Genomic DNA, 16,661 nt, shown 5'->3' with positions numbered 1-16,661 from the left:
TCCATATGGAATACTTGCCGGACGCGGGCTTTGCGGCAAGCGAAATCTCCGTGCCGCTTTAATGTTAACGTATGAAAATTCAGAAACCCGCGAACGGTCAACGTTGATTTAAGACGCGAGTAGCGCGCAAACACACTCGTTCCGCGATATCGTGCGCTCCTCGTCTTTTAATTATTGAGCATCGAGAGAGGCATTGAAATCGCATAACGGTAAATCACGGCAGCGCGATACCACGGCCGCATTATTTACGGCTCGAACGCACAGCGTATAATTTCGCGGGGTTTATATAAAGTGGAGCGATAAGTACTATCGAATATTCTCGGAAAATTAAAATTATTCCCGAGTGTGTGGAAATTAATATGAAAACTGTACGAAAAATATAATATGAAAAAGCGAAGAAAGTTTAAATTTACAGGGGGTAATCGGCATTTGCGACTCGCTTCGTTTCGCCTGTGCCTTAACCTTCTAAAACTGGTGCTGTATTGTGAAAAACGTTGTATAGCTGCGGGTTGTATGGTCCTGCGATCCGATGTGAACATAGGTTATTGAAGGTGTTTAATACCCGTCATTCGAGAACCGATTACGAGGCTGATTGCATCTATTATTGATTCGTGTGAATTGCGCTAACAGATGTAACTTCGTAAATTTGTGTTCATTCACTGCAAATAGCCTGAAGGAAGATTGTAACATCTATTAATATATATTTTTAATTCTATGAGTTAAAAATCGTCGTACGGTTTCCCATATTCGCGCACTTATTTCTAGCGCTCGCACCGAGAAAAAAATATATACAGTAGGAGTAATTATAATTTAGCTATATTTTATAATCAATTTCTTTATTATTTTAAGATAGTAATAGTTACTGTCTCACCTCTGTATATGTTGCCACGTGGAGATACACATGAATAGGAATCTTCGGCGCGCGCGTGAACCTTACCGCGACTTTTCCTCGACGCTAAATCACATCACGTCTCCCGTTTTTCCCAGCGGATACGAGGATAAAGACATCCGCGGATCGGTTTCGCACGCCGCACGAGCGGGTCGCGTTAATCCCGCGGATCCGATGAACGATAAGACCCTCTTCGTGCAAAGGCGAACGATAGCGGTATCATTATCCGCTTCCGATGTAGCAATTATAACTAAACTTCGGAGGATATTGTCGGTGTCACATTTGCGTCACGATCCACGTCCGCTGACGTCCGGCTAGCAAAACGTCGGTCCGAGGAAATCGGAATATCGTCGGTTACTCTTCGCTGAAGTGGTGAATGGATAGGTCAGTTCGATTAATCATTCAGAATATGCGCGATAACGGGATGCAGTTAAATTTTAATAAATTTTAAATTAACGCACATGATATTGATATTTTATAAGTTTACTCGTTTTCCCGGCGCTCCTCGTGAAAGTGTGCATGAGCTGCACAACATAATTTATTATATCGGTCATAAGCGACGAAGCAGATTAACAGTTTAATCCTTTAAGATCCACACATCGATCCCATTGGAATAAAGTGTTGTAATTTATAAGATCATCTTAAAGGTTGTGAGATTTTCCTGATTGGAGCACTGACACATCCGGTATGTACAAGATTTTTGTATCAGATAAATATTTACGCTGACTTACAGCTGGAGATGTCAACTTTCACATTTTTAGTCGTTTTTATCACGTATCAAGTATTGCTCGAAATTCATTTTCGCGTGTACTTTAACTATGCAAAATCATATGTAATTCTGCGCAGCCAATACGACATGAACTTTGCAGAAAGATGTCAGTATTTTATCGGCAAAATTCTCAAGTACGGCATTGAATTAAAACATCCCTTTAATCGTGTTATCAATCGCGCTATTGTATCAGGCTCCGTCACTGTCATAACGATTCTCTCTCTCTCTCTCCCTCTCGCAATGTAACTCCGAAAGGATTTCGTTAGATTCGCCTCAGTCGGATTCTCCATATTCTCTCCCGCATCAACCCCCGCGTCCGCTTTTGTTACCGTCTGCCGACGCTTCTCTTCCGCTTCTTCAGAGGCGCGCACGTGCAGCATATATACATACGTACATGTGCGCGTTATATCGCTCGCGGGGGGCTAGTCATGCGACTGCTTCGCGTCGAGCCGGGTTTTCTTGTGCAATGCCCCTACGTAGAAGACCGGCGAGTATTGGAGAGGCATCGCAATGCCTGGAATGTTTAATACCGGCGCAACGACACGGCACGGAGAAATGGTCGGCTTCAACCGCGGAATAAATCTCGTGGAATCATACCCGCCTGCTGCCATTTCTTGTCTGCCACGTGCCCCTCTGAGAAATTTTTCAGAGGCAGAAACGCTTATTGCATTTCTATACGTAACACTCCTTCACGTGGCGGCGCGCGAGACTCTGCGTGCGAAAGTCGCGCGGCCGAGGAAAGTTCATTTGCTGTTCGAGCGAAATGTCCGCCGTTCGTCTTCGCCCCGAGCTTTCGCTTCGACGAGTGTCGTTTGCAATCGTTGTTTCGTCGTGATCGTCGTTTTGCAATGAGCGAAGCGTCCGGACGCACGTGTGTTAAGGACGTGCGTTATCTACAATATCACTTAATTATTCTACATTTTTAATGCCTTTGTAATTTAAATATCCTTATATATTTAAATACTGAGTAAAATCATCAGACACTAGTCTAAGAAGATTATTAAAATACAGTAATTTACTGCTGATCAGCCAATAACACTTTTCCGTAAGGATAATCGACTATGATTGATCAACTTTCTTACGTTTTCCTATGTCTCGCGGCTTTTACTGTTTGCGTGAGTGTGCCCAAGTACCGTCACGTTCGGATGTATCCTCGAAAACGGAGAACGACGCGAGCTTTCGAGGAGCTCTCGCACGAAGATTCTTCTTCCTTGTCGGCACCCGGCGCCGTCCTTCACATCCCCGACGGCTCATCAACGGCACCGCGATTCAAGACGAAGGACGATTTGTCTTTTTAGCGAGCGGCGCGCCGCGCTGCACACGTACGTGTTAACTTGGCCACGTTCTTGCTCGTTAATCCCGGTCCGGTACCGCGCGAAGGAGGACTCGCCTTTTTTCCCCTCGACGGCAAGTAAAACATTCCGTCGCTAATTACGCTCGCTTACTTGTCCCTAATCAAATACGAGCGCGCCTTGAAGCAATTTCTCCGCTTTTTCATAATTTCGCTCTCTCGCTCCCTTTCTCACACCCTCTCGGCATTCTATCGGTCAGCTTATCGGCCGACAGTTCCGTCGTCCGGAGTGCTTGCCGGGAATATATGTCGGATTTAATTGCCATCGCCAAGAGTGGACTTGGGAGAGGCGACGACGGCGATAGAACGTCCGTTAGAATTTCATTAGGGTCGTAAGTTCGGACGCTGCGGAGTGATTCGCTTTGAAAGGGACTCTCGCGCGCTGTCGCTGCGACTACTAGTCGAAGAGAGTGGGAAACCGATGTGCTTGCGGCACATGGCTTACCAGCCGCTGCCAAAAAGCCATTTGTCGGCTATCCCGACGGTCGTAGCGTGACAGAAGCACGATATACGTTCGGACAGTCGTCGACGGCCCGCTGGCACAAGATCGCATAATAACGCATGTATCGCGGACACGATGAAACGGAAATAATCCGCGCTCGCGCGGAGTTTGGCTGCAAGCGCCGCGGGACGCGGGGTGAAATCAGCTTACGCTAACCAGGTTTCGCTGCGGAATTCAACAAACAAATGTGCGCCCTCGCATGCGTCACGTCATAATTACTTAAGTCCATCTGCGCGTTCCGACGACATACGTACATAGTCCAAGAATTTTTTTCCGCAGAATGAAGTCGGAAGTTATTATTTGAGATTAATTGAGAGACTATTCTCATTTAGAACGTTTTTTAGAGGAACCTACATGAAGAAACCTTAAAAAAAAGTTAATCGCATTTTTTTTTTTAATAAATAATGAGCGCCAGCTGAAACTTTTTTTTCGAAAGTTACTCAAATCGATGTCCTTAACAACATGTATCAAGGTCACAATGATTGGAACTTGGCACATTCGACGGAATAATTGTCTACTAAACAACTTCTTCTACTATTTTCTTGCATATTTGTCAAGAACGTTATGTTAATATAATGAGATATCAGCTCTTGATGGTAGCTCTAAGCTAGAGTGAGAAAGCAATTGAAAATAAGCAATTTTTCTCTCAGCCTTAAACCGCCAACTTTCCTTGCTTCACTCATTGATGTAACATGGATATACGAATACATGGTCTATGTATGGCGTTGGCTCGATCGTTTCCTCGTTCTTATTACTTTATTCGCGCTCTCGAATGACTCGCTCGTGCGATACGCGGCTCGACGCGCGCGAGTATCGCGTTTCCGAATCCAGTTACCTTGCTGCAACGGCGGGAGGAAAAAAAGGAAAAGAAAAGAAAAGAATAAGAGTAAGTTTTTAAATTCGAGAGATTTTTCGCGCAAATGAACAATTTTCCTTCTCTCGGCGTTGCGGCGGATACGCTCGTTCTCGATATTCCGTGTAATTGAGCGCATTGCATGATACACTTGTTATCCGCGCGATGATACTGCTCGTGTATTTCGACCGTGTGGACGAGCCGCCGCTTATAAACTTGGGCTCGATCTTAGCTTTTTCTCGAGCGTAAGATTCGCTCACGTATTCCGGGAACTTGCTGAAGCAACCAGCGTGACTTCCGCCCGGTTCCTTCGGGAAAGGGACGTAGAAACGCATCTTCTGGGCTGGCTTCGCAATTTCGCCCGGACGCACGTAAGTAGGTCCTAGACTCACTGCTTTGTACGGATTGGGAGGGAAATAATCCGACGTTGCACTGGATGTCAAAAATCGGCCCACGTGTTTCGCCCCTGTTTTGGCCAAAATAACGGGTTTCAATTTCAGAATACAGTAAAAACACTGAAAGAAATTTCTGATATTTGTAACTCTAATCGCATAAGTAAAACGATTACAGACAGGGGGAGCATTTTTATAATAAGTGACTATAGCATCAGTGACAATAACGTTACATGCATATTGCTACTGTTATTTTTTAAGTTAAAACTAAAAGAAAATATATGAAGCATGTTTAAAAAATAAGGGACGGTCGGACACTAAAAAGAAACAAAGTAAGAGAAGACACTTGTATTACTGTGCAAAACTTGGACAAACATACTTTATTTCTCTACATAGTCACCATTGTTTTCTAAGTACTTTGGGTATCAAACAAGCTTTTTTATGCTTTCTGTGTAAAAATCCGTCGCTTGAGAGTTCAGCCAATTGCTACTTTTAATTCTCCTCGAACCTTTGAAAATCATGCCATTTTTTGTAGAGAAAAAAAAATGTGAAAATCACAAAGTTACGGAGACACAAATGTTGTATCGATAATAACAGTTTTTTCTCCTACTTTGTTTTTTTTATGTCTGACCGATCCTTACTTTTGTTGTCATATGTATATCAAAAAGCTTTTCTCTCTCTCTCTCTCTCTCTTTCTCTCTCTCTCTTTCCTTGTCTTGTTATTGTTGTTGTTGAATATTTTGCAAGCAATTTCACGCGGAAATTAAAAATGTTTTCCTCAAATGTCGGTAGAGCCTACTATGCGACTCTCGTCATTTCCTCATTTTTCTTTTTACGGTGAAAATATAATTAATTACGTGCTAGCGTATGAAACGGAAAGCCCTCTAAAAAATTCCAACCTACGTATGTATTTCGCGTTCTGTCATCATTACTTTTTAACAATGTCGCAGTGAATTGCACACGCATACGAGATAATTAAAAACGGAGCACGCAAAAAGTTTGGCAAAATAATATATATGAAACTAACGTTACGTTAATTACTGTTTTTATTAACGAGGTGTAAAATACAAAAAGAGGCGTTTTGTATCATTATTGATCGCTCACATCCATTATTCACAAATGATCGTCACTCCGATAGCATTTTACGCGCCATAGTTGTATAATTATTCTTAAAGCTTCTGCTCTTGTTTGATGACGTCAGAGGCGAAAAAACACGTGTCCAAAATTCTTGTAAAAATATATTGAATTAAAAGAATATGCCCGTAAAATGAGAGTTATGATCAATTATGAGCATATTTGTAAAATATTCCAAAAATTTTCCTTTTGTTCTAAAAATCAATAAATAACCGTAAAATTAATATGACATGCGACTATCCCTTTTAATCTATCTTTCCTGACAATTTTATCATTTTAATTTTACAGCTATTTATTGATTGTTAAATTAAAAGGAAAGCTTTCGAAATATTTTACAAATGTACTCGAACGAATTTTAGCCATACGTTTTGGCGTCATTATAAAAAAAATCGCAAATTATGCCTCGGGCGAGCGGCAACAATTCAAGAGATGCATATTTTTTTTTTTTGTAACGGAAGTACACTACGACGAGCATTATTAAGTCGTGGCGCGCAGTATCTCGTAATGCTAGAATTATAGATTAAAGTGCTTTGTAATATACGTACGAAATAAAATAAAAACAGCAAGAGAGAACGAAAAAAGGAGAGAAAAGAGCGGAAACTCGCTCGCCCGTTCGCCCAACAACAGCGTAGTTCAAACTGCGACTATACGCGTGACCTACCCTCTTCTCATCATATTCAGCTCAAGATCGAAATAAACTCGTCGTTCCGACATAAATCTCTATCGTTACTTACTACAACGGGTAAACAACGGGGCTCACTTCGCTCGTAATACACGGAGAAACTGCGAAAGTAAGTTTGTCGAAAACGTCCTAACGACATCCGGTCCGAAAAGTATTCCTGAGAGCACGGAAACAATTTCTCTCTCTCTCTCTCTCTCTCTCTCTTTTTCTTTCTCTGTCTGCCTGTCTCGCGTGTGCACGAAGTATCGTGCTACATTACATGTTTTTCTGTTCTTCAATACTCCACAATGTTCGATATATTCATATATTCCCGATAAAAATACTTCACCTTCAGATGGCAATTGTATGACGATAAAACGTTTCATTGAGATACGCATTGAGATAATCCTCGCAAAGTAATGTTTTATCAACCGGCATAATATCGCAATAATCGCGATTAAAAAATAAAAATTTTAACAGAGAGAGTCGCGATTACGAATAGGAGAAAGAAAAAGAGAGAGAGGTAGAAAGATAGACTGATAAGTACGTTTATTCTAGCTCCAGGTCCTCGTCTTCTAAAAGCGTATGAGAGAAAATATACATATAGGAAACTATCTGGCAGTATAAAAGTAAAGATAAAAAATGAAAATGGGAGCAGAAACACGAAAAATACAAATGGAAGTACAAAAATATAAAAATGGAAATACAAAAATAAAAATGCATAAGTGTGCTAAGTTGTTCTGTGTGTTCTGATTCACAGAATTAGAGTGGACAATTTAATTGACGCAATTAGATTTAATAGAAGAGAAAGAAAGGAAAAGAGAATGGGGAAATATGCCGTTGAAAGTTATTCCAGTGGTTTGTCAGTCAAAAAGCACGTGCACGAGCGAGCGGATCGGAAGCAGCGCCATAACGCAAAAACCCATTTACTTTGACGAAGTATTCCTTCCGCAACGTGATCGTAAGGATGGTGGAAATACGTTGGATAAGGACTGAAGCAAATATTCGCGTATCCCGGCCCGCCAAGCGGATTCGGCTTGATCTTCATATTAGGCAGAGCCGGCAGCTTTTTTTTCGTTTCCATCTTCGGCAGCGGACTGAGGTAAGAAGGCTTATCGAAACATCCATACCAATCTCCGGGAGTCGAGTGCTTCTTCGATGGCGATGTCGGTAGCATACGATGTCGGCGGATCTTCTTCTCGTCTAGTAACTGAAACGATCATGTATCCGTCAAACAAATAAAACGGATGCGACGACCTCATCTCTTGCTTTCTCTTTATGTACACATGTATATCTATATTTGTCTCTGTCTGTTTTTCCCACTGTAATGTTTTTGCTAAAGCGGAAACTATCGAAGCGAGTATAAATACGATTGAATGACTGGTAATAGAAATAAAAATCGGACGAAAGAGAGAGGGAAGGGGAGAGTTTGAACGATACATATTCTGTGTGCGTTATTTAATCAAATATAATAAATTAAACGAAACTCTCATCAAATCGGTTAGTCAGCTGTAATAACAAACCCCATATGCGAAGAACCTTTCGCGTCACATTCCAAATCAATATTGAAATGTATGATACGCAGCTACTAATCAATAATTGCAGTTTGCACAATCAATATTCATATGCAATTTATAATATGTAACTGACGAAATAATTATTATTAGTCAATTGAAGTAATTAATTACGATAATGTCATCAGTGACCATCGAAACGCAATAGTAAACAGAGACAGAGAGAGGGAGAACTGATAATAATCAAGGATAACATTAGGAACTCCCCAGTAACAATGTACAAGATGTCAGAGACATCGCGCACTTTCTTTCAATTCCCCGAAGACAATGTCGTCTGAGACATCTTGCACATCGCGAATAAGTACCCGCTGCGCCGCTCCATCGCGCCACACTCCACTGAGTGCTTCGCCTTGAAAGATTCGCTCGAATTTCTCCTCGAAGAGCACTTTGGAAGGTCCGGCGAGGATTTGACGTCCTTTGGCCTCACGAAATTCCACCTCGGGCCCTCGATACATGTCGAACGGGCCCGGCGGTGCATCGTCGAAGAGACCTGAAAAGCTTCACACGTCGGCGAAGAAGTCGACACGAGGAGTTCGCGATCGTAAACGAAATATCTTACCGACTCGGTCGAGATCGTATTTTCCATAATGACGGCCGACGTCGCCGGACAACAGCGTGTCGCCCGCTCCGCGTTTCCGACTCATCGTCTCACTCTTTCACTCTTCCGGCAATGATAACTACAATTTCGGCGTCGTTATTTTTCATCGGAGCGAATTTTCGAAAACCATCGCGCCGCGTGAAAATGGGTGTATCTTTTCTCCGCGCGAAACTTGCGCGAAATGACTCCCTCTCTCCCGTTAATTAGCGAGGCTCGGCGGATATAAAAGTATCGATTGCAACTCGACCGTATTCAGACGAGTCGTTATTCTCGAAAATGCATCGCGAATACGCGCGCGTATGCGCGCTTCGACTAATATGTCACTGTTACATTGAGCGGCTTATTTTGCGTAAGCGGCAAAAGGGAAGCCATGTAAAAGACGACGGTAGTCTCTTACCCGGAAGATCGACTAGAAGACGTAATTAATTAGCGATCGCCAGAATGAATATAATCCGTAGCGTAATTCTTTTTCTTTTTTTATTATTTTTTCATGTATTTCACGAGGAAACTCACGTGGCGCAGAGATGCAAGAGCGAGGCGCGTAATGATGATGCGGAGCGTAGATCGATAGGGTATCTTAAGTACTAGGGACTTATGAGTAATTGACCCGGTTGCACCGTCAATAATGGATCGTCCTTAATGAGTTGACGTTCGTACTACGGATACCTACGGTATTCTCGTTGCGGCAACAGTGGAAACATTTCATTACCGCCTGTTTGGAGAGACCGTGAAGGAAACTGCACACTCGCGAGGAAGCGCACCACCTACCTATCCGACCCTGTTAATGTTGGGATGAAGAAGTTACCACTAAGCCATGTTTCCCGGAGTAACGATAATAAAGACACGACAAGATCAAATGTTACATATACCCCAATTATTAATTAAACGATCGCGTGCTCCGTAGGTAACTAAACGACGAATAACCCGAATCGAAATGTTGCCCCTATGTTAAATCTCGTGTTCTACGATGCAGTAGGAACTAACTAAATAGATTCAAAATTTCAATTCGAAAAATATAATTTACCACCTACTTTGACTCTGATAATGCTTTAAATTTCTATTTAACATCGAAATAGTTTGTCCAAGACAAGGTTAAAATTAAATCTGTACGATTGAGGAGGTTGTAAGGCGGAATGATTTTGATAAGAATTTGATGAAACTTGCATTACGTATGAATTGAAATATCATGTAACTACTCGTGTTTGCAATTAGAAAATGTTTGAGAGCTGAGATATTTGTAACTAAAGTCGACATTTTTTATGTGTTCTTTGAAAATAGCGTGCTATTTTTAATTTTTACTTTATCTCCCAAATTGAAAATATAATTGTGACGATTAATTATTATGATACTCAAGGTGAAAACGATCGATCGTCCAGAAATAACAACATTTCGTCGAATTTTTAATCAAATTAGGCAAAACTCGATCTGTTTTTAGGTAAAATAATAAAAGATACGGAGTCACCGTCGTCGCGATAAAGAGATCGTCGACGAGGATATTTTTGACAAATTTATCGAATCGTTAATCGAAATAGTTTCGTTTTAATAACGTTTCTTTCCCTCATTCCCCGAATCCGATTTGGCGTCGGTGTGCCGTCCAATCGAAAGTTCTCGCTCCAAAAAGCCGGAGTTCATCTTCGCCCACGGCCGTGCGTATGTGTCAACCTGGTAATTTCCACAGTTCCTATCTAGCACGATGCTTCCACGCGATCTACCATACAGTTCGCGAAGCGGGTCGACAACGGCCGCGATAATAACTAAACTTTCGATTGCCAAGGCAAGCCATTAAGATAAGACTCGAAGCAGCTAAGGGGACGCCCGCTTCCGAACGGGAGTAGTTGCGGAATCTGTAAGGAGCCAAACGAAGGCGGTGGCGGAAAGTGGTAAACGGAAAAACGGAGAGAGCGCGGGGAGGCGAGTCGATGGAAAGAAATCGGCAGAACCGGAAGAACGTGTAGGTATGGGAGAATGAGAAACGAAACGGATAAAAGTGACGGGGGGTAGGGAGGAGCGGGCGGGAAAGAGAGGCTGACGACAGCGGTGGCGGCGGGGATGAACGGAGGCGAAAGTGGTAGGAAAGTCGATGGAGATGTCAGCAGTGAAAATAGAAAAATGTTGATATACATCGGCGGCGCGATAAGGCGGGTAGATCGATTAAGATTAAACGCTCCCGGTCGCCGAGTTTAAGACAAGTTACATTGGGAAACTCAACCGGGATTGGCTCTTCTATGGAATTGAAATCAAGGACGTGACCATTTAATTTGCAAATGGAGGGAGAACGATTGGCTTGAATCGGCTCGGCCGATTCGACCCGATACGTTTCTCCGATACCACGGAGAGGGAGAGAGAGAAACCGTGGTAGCTGCGTCGCTTGGTCACCGGATATGTCCTGGAGGTTCGAATATACGCGTTCCCAGCGTTTATTGACGCACCTGTCTTTTGGAAATTAAACACTGTGACACGCACGGGTTCTGCGCGCGAGCAACGAAGATTCACCGAACTTTTTCACTTTTTCACTTTTTGCCGGATGATTCGGCGAGTTTCGTTAGGTTTGTTGTCACTCGTCGAAATTTTTGTTTCGTGCATTTGTCCTTCCGCGGTGCGCGATTAATTAAATGGGCATTTGTGCGGTAATTAAAACATTCGACACATCCAGAGATGCGGTTTTCTCCCGATATCGCGATATTTCGCGCCCCGTTATCCGCTTTCCTAAAGCGTGCTGAAAAAAAGAAGTATTGCAAATGTCTCTTTTTCTCTTTGTTTTATTTTTCGTCTCATATTAAATTGCACTTCGACGAAAATCAAAGCCGGGAGATGCCGTCGAATAATCTCTTGATTATCCAAATCTCAAATTCGCACCGTCTTTATTCGATCTCATTAACGTGAGGGGTCGGCGCTGGAAAATTTTCTTCGGCGAGCGCGTAGCTTAAGTCCTACCGCGCTCGAGAAGATTACAGTTCGGAGGTATATCGAAAAAAAAAAGAAGGAAGGAAGGAAGAAGAAAAACTGAATCACCATTCGGAGTCGAAGAGAGACGCGATAAAACATTTCTCCTGCCGAAGCTCCTGAAATTTTCACCCTCTCGCTCGGAGCTTTACGCTGTCCAGGAAAATTCGTCGGGGAAACAGCGTCGAGGTAGGCGGTAATAGTCGCGCAATCATAAATGAGATATACACACACGGACGCATTATCTATATCCCGTAAACGGCGCGTGCCCCGAGTCCAATAGGAACAGTCGCAGGAGTTACAGAATTATCGATACCGCGGTAGCGTTGCGGCGCCGTGTCCATTAATTCGACGTTAGCCTAAGGGGGTTTAAATAATTAATCTAGCTGACCTCTCGCCGTTCTCCCGCGATTAAACACTACAATTAAGCCGCAGCTTCACCGGACGCGCTTACCGACGCTTACCGCATCGTCTTTCTATATTCCCGTTGCAGGAGAGGGAGAGAGACAGTAAGAAGAAAGAGAGAGCGTACGGATGGATCAGCGTGTAGCAAGCGAATCTTTCGTTCGATCCTCACCAGTCTCGCGAATATAAATAAGTCTTGAATCTAGGAATAACACCCGTGATCCTGATGCTAAATAGGTCATAGGTCTCTCAGGCCTACATCACGAGAAAATTATACAAATCATGATTTTGCATTTTTTGGATTTTTTACGAATTATTTGCATTTTATTTCAGGGGCCTCTTAATAACTGCTTGTAAATAAATGAAGAGAAAGGACTGAATCTCGGGATGATTTTCCGATGAGGACCCTGATGTTCCAGCTTCACTAGTTTCTATATAAATCCGTCACTGGTGTGAGCGCCGAGATCCTTTCGAGGATCGCACGTACTTGCGTCACTCATTAAGAAGTAATTAGCGAAAGGGGCAGGATTACGTCGGCCGGAACCACGTATCACCCCGACGATACCGAGCCGCGTAACGCTTGCTACCCTGCTCGAGCGTCCCCGCCGGCGCAGTCAAAGAGAACCGAACTGTTTATACTGACCGCGAGTGTCGCGATTGTTGGCAAATTGGCGGCGGGCGGATCTGTCGGCGATGGTCGAGGTTTGATGAAGTAATGGACGTTCTCTGTCGGCCTGTTGACTCGGCCAGGCGATATACATTGTAATGGTACGTACACAATGCCAACGGGCAACGCAGTGACTGGCAATACGCGAGCCCGGCGCTTTGTATGTGATGCCACGCGCGTGTACGTACACACACGTGTCCGCGCACAATGCGTGGACTGACGACGTTAACGTAAGCTATCGACTGTTCTTGTCCTCGTCGTCGACAGCAGACTCTGACAAACGCACTTCTCACGTACAAAATGTAGTCTTCACGTTCGCATCTGCGCGAGTATTTCCGCGACGCGCGGAACGCAGGAAATCGATCTAAGGCGTTAGAAAGGTTTGAACTGATAAAAAGTCGGTGAAATTTTGCTCATTACTACAGCTGTCGGATTTAATTGAATACGAGATCTTCCCGCGAACTATTTGTACTATTATATTTTAACAATGAAGATATATTTAAGAAATTCAAAAATATTATAACATATGCAGCTGCTGCATTACGACCCATTCTATGATATAGATTGTGGTTTTCCAAGTGATCCAGTTGACTTTTTTAATTGAGATAAACCACGTCGTGTTTCCAAAAATTTTCGTCTATAGGATGAACTAAAGAAAAAGGAATCTGTAAAAATTAATAAAATGGCAGCGAAAAAACGAAAATTTTTATTATGTGGAAATGGATCCTCTAACTTTCCCTTTCCAACTATCTTAAATAAACAAATATACGGGCAGTCTAAGTGTTAATGCTGAAGAGTGGTCGCGTGGATAACAAGTGTCCTCCACTTTAAATTGATGTTCCTAATAAAAAGATTCGCTTTAAAAAATAATAATATTTATTTATATGGAAACAACAATCATGAAAAATTGTAAAAGACGAACAAGAGCAGTCCCTGACCGACAAATACTATTATCCTTGTGATGTCCACTGTAGGTATAAAATTACGAAGATGCTAATTCCGCTGATTGGATTCACTTATCGGAAGAATCCGCGCGACGCAATATTGCGTCTGTACGAAAAAACGATAGTAGGCCGAATGGAAGCCGCGATGGCGCGCAATTTTTATGAGCGCAACGTGATATCACGAACCAGTGACGGCGGCAGCGGCTTTTTTCGAACGCGCGCGCACGCGAGTTGACTGCGTCGAGATGATGCATAACCCTCCAGCCAACGGTATGCACCAAAAGATTCCACGCGTCGCGTATCCACTACGTGGCGCCGCAGTGCGAAATTATGACAAAGGGTTTATGTCTTTCTCTGCTCTGCCACCTCGCAAAAAGAGAACGCTCGCTAGTGCTAGGACAATGGAGGTATGAGGAAGTGTGCGACAGCATGGTCGAGTGCTGTGCCGAAATAAAGCGGTTTGTTTCGCCGACATTGTTTTAGGAATACCTGCGGCGAGGTTGGCTCGGCTGATATTTCCCTTGATCAAGAGAAGTATCGCCACAAACGTTGACGTTGAAGTGAGAAGGGAAAAATGAGCGAGGTGGAGAGAAAGCGAGAAAGGGAAAAACGCGTCAAGTGCTAATGTCGGATCTGCAATAGGTGTAGTGAGCTTTTTGCTCCAGGCAACAAAATGTAACATAATTTCTGACAAAAGGAGTTTCCCTCGTCGTCAAAAGTGACCATTTCAGAGAGGGAAGAATGAGATTCCTAATTGGTACCCTAGTGGAGTAATCTATTTTGAGACAACCTTGAATATTCCAATCGAAATCTATACTGTGCGTGGAAAAATCTGGACAAATTTCTACGTGGAATTAGAAGTTTAACATAAGCAAAATTTCGACTCGGGGTTTTCCCGAGTAAGTTTAGAGCCGTGGCTTTCTTTAATGACGGTGCGCAGCGAGTTTTCGCGTCAGTGACCGCGTCGATTCCGTATGGGACTCCGCGGAGAGAAGAGTGATCACACACACATACACATACACAACTATAGACGCGACAATAACTCGGAAGGAAATTATTCCGGGCGAAACGAAATAGCTTGTCTATTCGCGTCCGGAACACATTCGCGCGCGATTCTACGCGGTGTCGTTCAGGCCGACACAACAGCGAGAATACTTCACCCCTGTATCTCTCTCTTTCTCTCCCTCCTTCTCTTTCACTGCCTCTGTCTCCCTCACCCCCGGCCTATTCCACACAACGCACCGCCGTCAGTGCCACCGTTCTGATTTAGTATTTTCCAGAGCAGCGTATTGCTGAAAAGGGGGCTTTTAAAAACCGCGACGTTTAACGCACCGTGCGGTCTGGCCGGGGAGAAAACGCGAGGGTGAGCGAACGAGAGGCGCAGAGGAGGGAGTACGGCAATAGAGAATGTTCTTTTTTCCGGCAGCTCTTGTGCTTCGTTTTTCTCCATTTTTCGCCCGGCCGGCGCTGCTCGGCCGAAGCCTCTTTCGGCGGTTTTTATCACGGAGCTACTAGTCCGGGTGAGAGTTTATCGTCGCCGCTAACCCCCCTCCCCTCCCCCTCTCTCAAAGATCACCGCGAGACTCCAGGATAATATAGTTCCCCTCTCGACCCTGACACATTCCGAAGAAACGATCACGAATTTCGGTGACGTTCGGGCGACGACGAGATGGCTAGCATGGAAAAAAAGGAAAGAAACGAGAAGGAGAAGGAAGAAAAAGTTAAAACGCGAAAGAGACGAAGGAATATATTGATCGTGAGAGCGATTACGCGTTATAACTTCCGCGGTATCGATTTCCATAATCGCGGTGGGAGCAACCATTAAAAGAGACGTCTCGGTTTGCGTCCGCCAAGTTCCCCTTTCGATGAATGGGTAGCCCATAAAGAATGTAATGGAGTTGAATTAATGGAACATCTTCGTAATGGATGCTAAGTAACGCTCTTTCCTTCTTGACGACTTCTTTCGGCCTCCGGCGAGGGGACACTCTTTCTCAGAGGACATAATTCGAAACCGATAGGATAAAATTCGCGCGGTGGAATTGACACGCGCGCCAGAAACGATTCTCCGACGCACGGCGGCGAATTAATTAGTTTTATTAACATCGCAACGCACGTTCCACTGTATTTTCAAAAAAACAAAAAAAAACAGTCAATAATTACTATTTTTTAAAATAAATCTCGTTTTAAACATTGTACCTATTTTCAAATTTTACTCTGTTATAGAGAAAGTTCTTTAAAAATTTAGCAGCTCTTAATACGTTAATTCGACAATTGACGATCGTATGTCCGGCACACGCCCGAAATACCACTCGATTCTTCACGTAGATTCTGTATTAACAATTAAGAAGAAGGCGAATGAAAAACACAATCGGCTAAGTACTATGCGTTTTATTGTATCCTGTATTTCGAGTCATTTATAAATAATGAACAGTGAATACCGACATTAAATGAGCTTCTCCTATTTGTCTGTCCCTTTCGGTATGTCTGTGTGTGTGTCTTTTTTGCCTCATTTCTTCTTCTGTCGATGGACGCACACTCGCGAGGCATCGTGAATTCTCGGTTTCCGCCTTAATGTCGCATTAATGATGATATAATAGTATTCGATAACTTACGGATGCTTACGGATGCTTATCCTAGTCGTTACGGTGAGTACATTGGTAATGGCGGGGTGATGAGACGTGATTAATGACGGTAGAATATATTTGGTGAACACGTGCGAGCGAGCGAGCGAGCGCGAACGAACTCTCGCGCGTCGTGCCCACGCATACATCATGTACGATCGCACACGCATGCACACATACTCCTCTCACACTCTCATTTTCTCTCTCTCTCTCTCTCTCTCTCTCGATCGTTCGAAAACTACACGCTGTCCGCTGGCTGGCTTAATTTCTAATTCTCGAGTTACATTATCGAACACACGTAGATTATTTCGCTCGCGCGCGATCTCTCTTGCGCGCTCCCGTATACAGACGTATACGG

At 43.5% G+C, this 16,661-nt stretch overlaps 1 protein-coding gene across 1 annotated transcript; it reads right to left on the bottom strand.

Moving 5' to 3' along the window:
- Nucleotides 1-4,405: 4,405 nt before the first annotated feature.
- Nucleotides 4,406-8,769, bottom strand: LOC106741562. The gene is made up of 4 exons (XM_014613691.1): nt 8,685-8,769; nt 8,431-8,615; nt 7,482-7,761; nt 4,406-4,830 (listed from the first exon to the last, which is right to left on the bottom strand). Exons 1-4 carry the CDS (start codon nt 8,767-8,769, stop codon nt 4,406-4,408), a joined length of 975 nt encoding a protein of 324 aa, XP_014469177.1.
- Nucleotides 8,770-16,661: the final 7,892 nt, after the last annotated feature.

Source organism: Dinoponera quadriceps, unplaced genomic scaffold, assembly GCF_001313825.1.
Source record: "Dinoponera quadriceps isolate SergipeBrazil2010 unplaced genomic scaffold, ASM131382v1 scaffold586, whole genome shotgun sequence".
NCBI lineage: Eukaryota > Metazoa > Arthropoda > Insecta > Hymenoptera > Formicidae > Dinoponera > Dinoponera quadriceps.
Note: the sequence above shows the minus strand (reverse complement) of the source record. Positions and strands in the feature narration are given on the sequence as shown.

Coding starts and splice junctions, on each gene's coding strand:
- LOC106741562 (XM_014613691.1), bottom strand. CDS start 8,769: ATGAGTCGGAAACGCGGAGCGGGCGACACGCTGTTGTCCGGCGACGTC. Junction 8,616..8,684: donor ATACGATCTCGACCGAGTCG/GTAAGATATTTC, acceptor GAAGCTTTTCAG/GTCTCTTCGACGATGCACCG. Junction 4,831..7,481: donor GGAAGGAATACTTCGTCAAA/GTAAATGGGTTT, acceptor TGGCCAAAACAG/GGGCGAAACACGTGGGCCGA.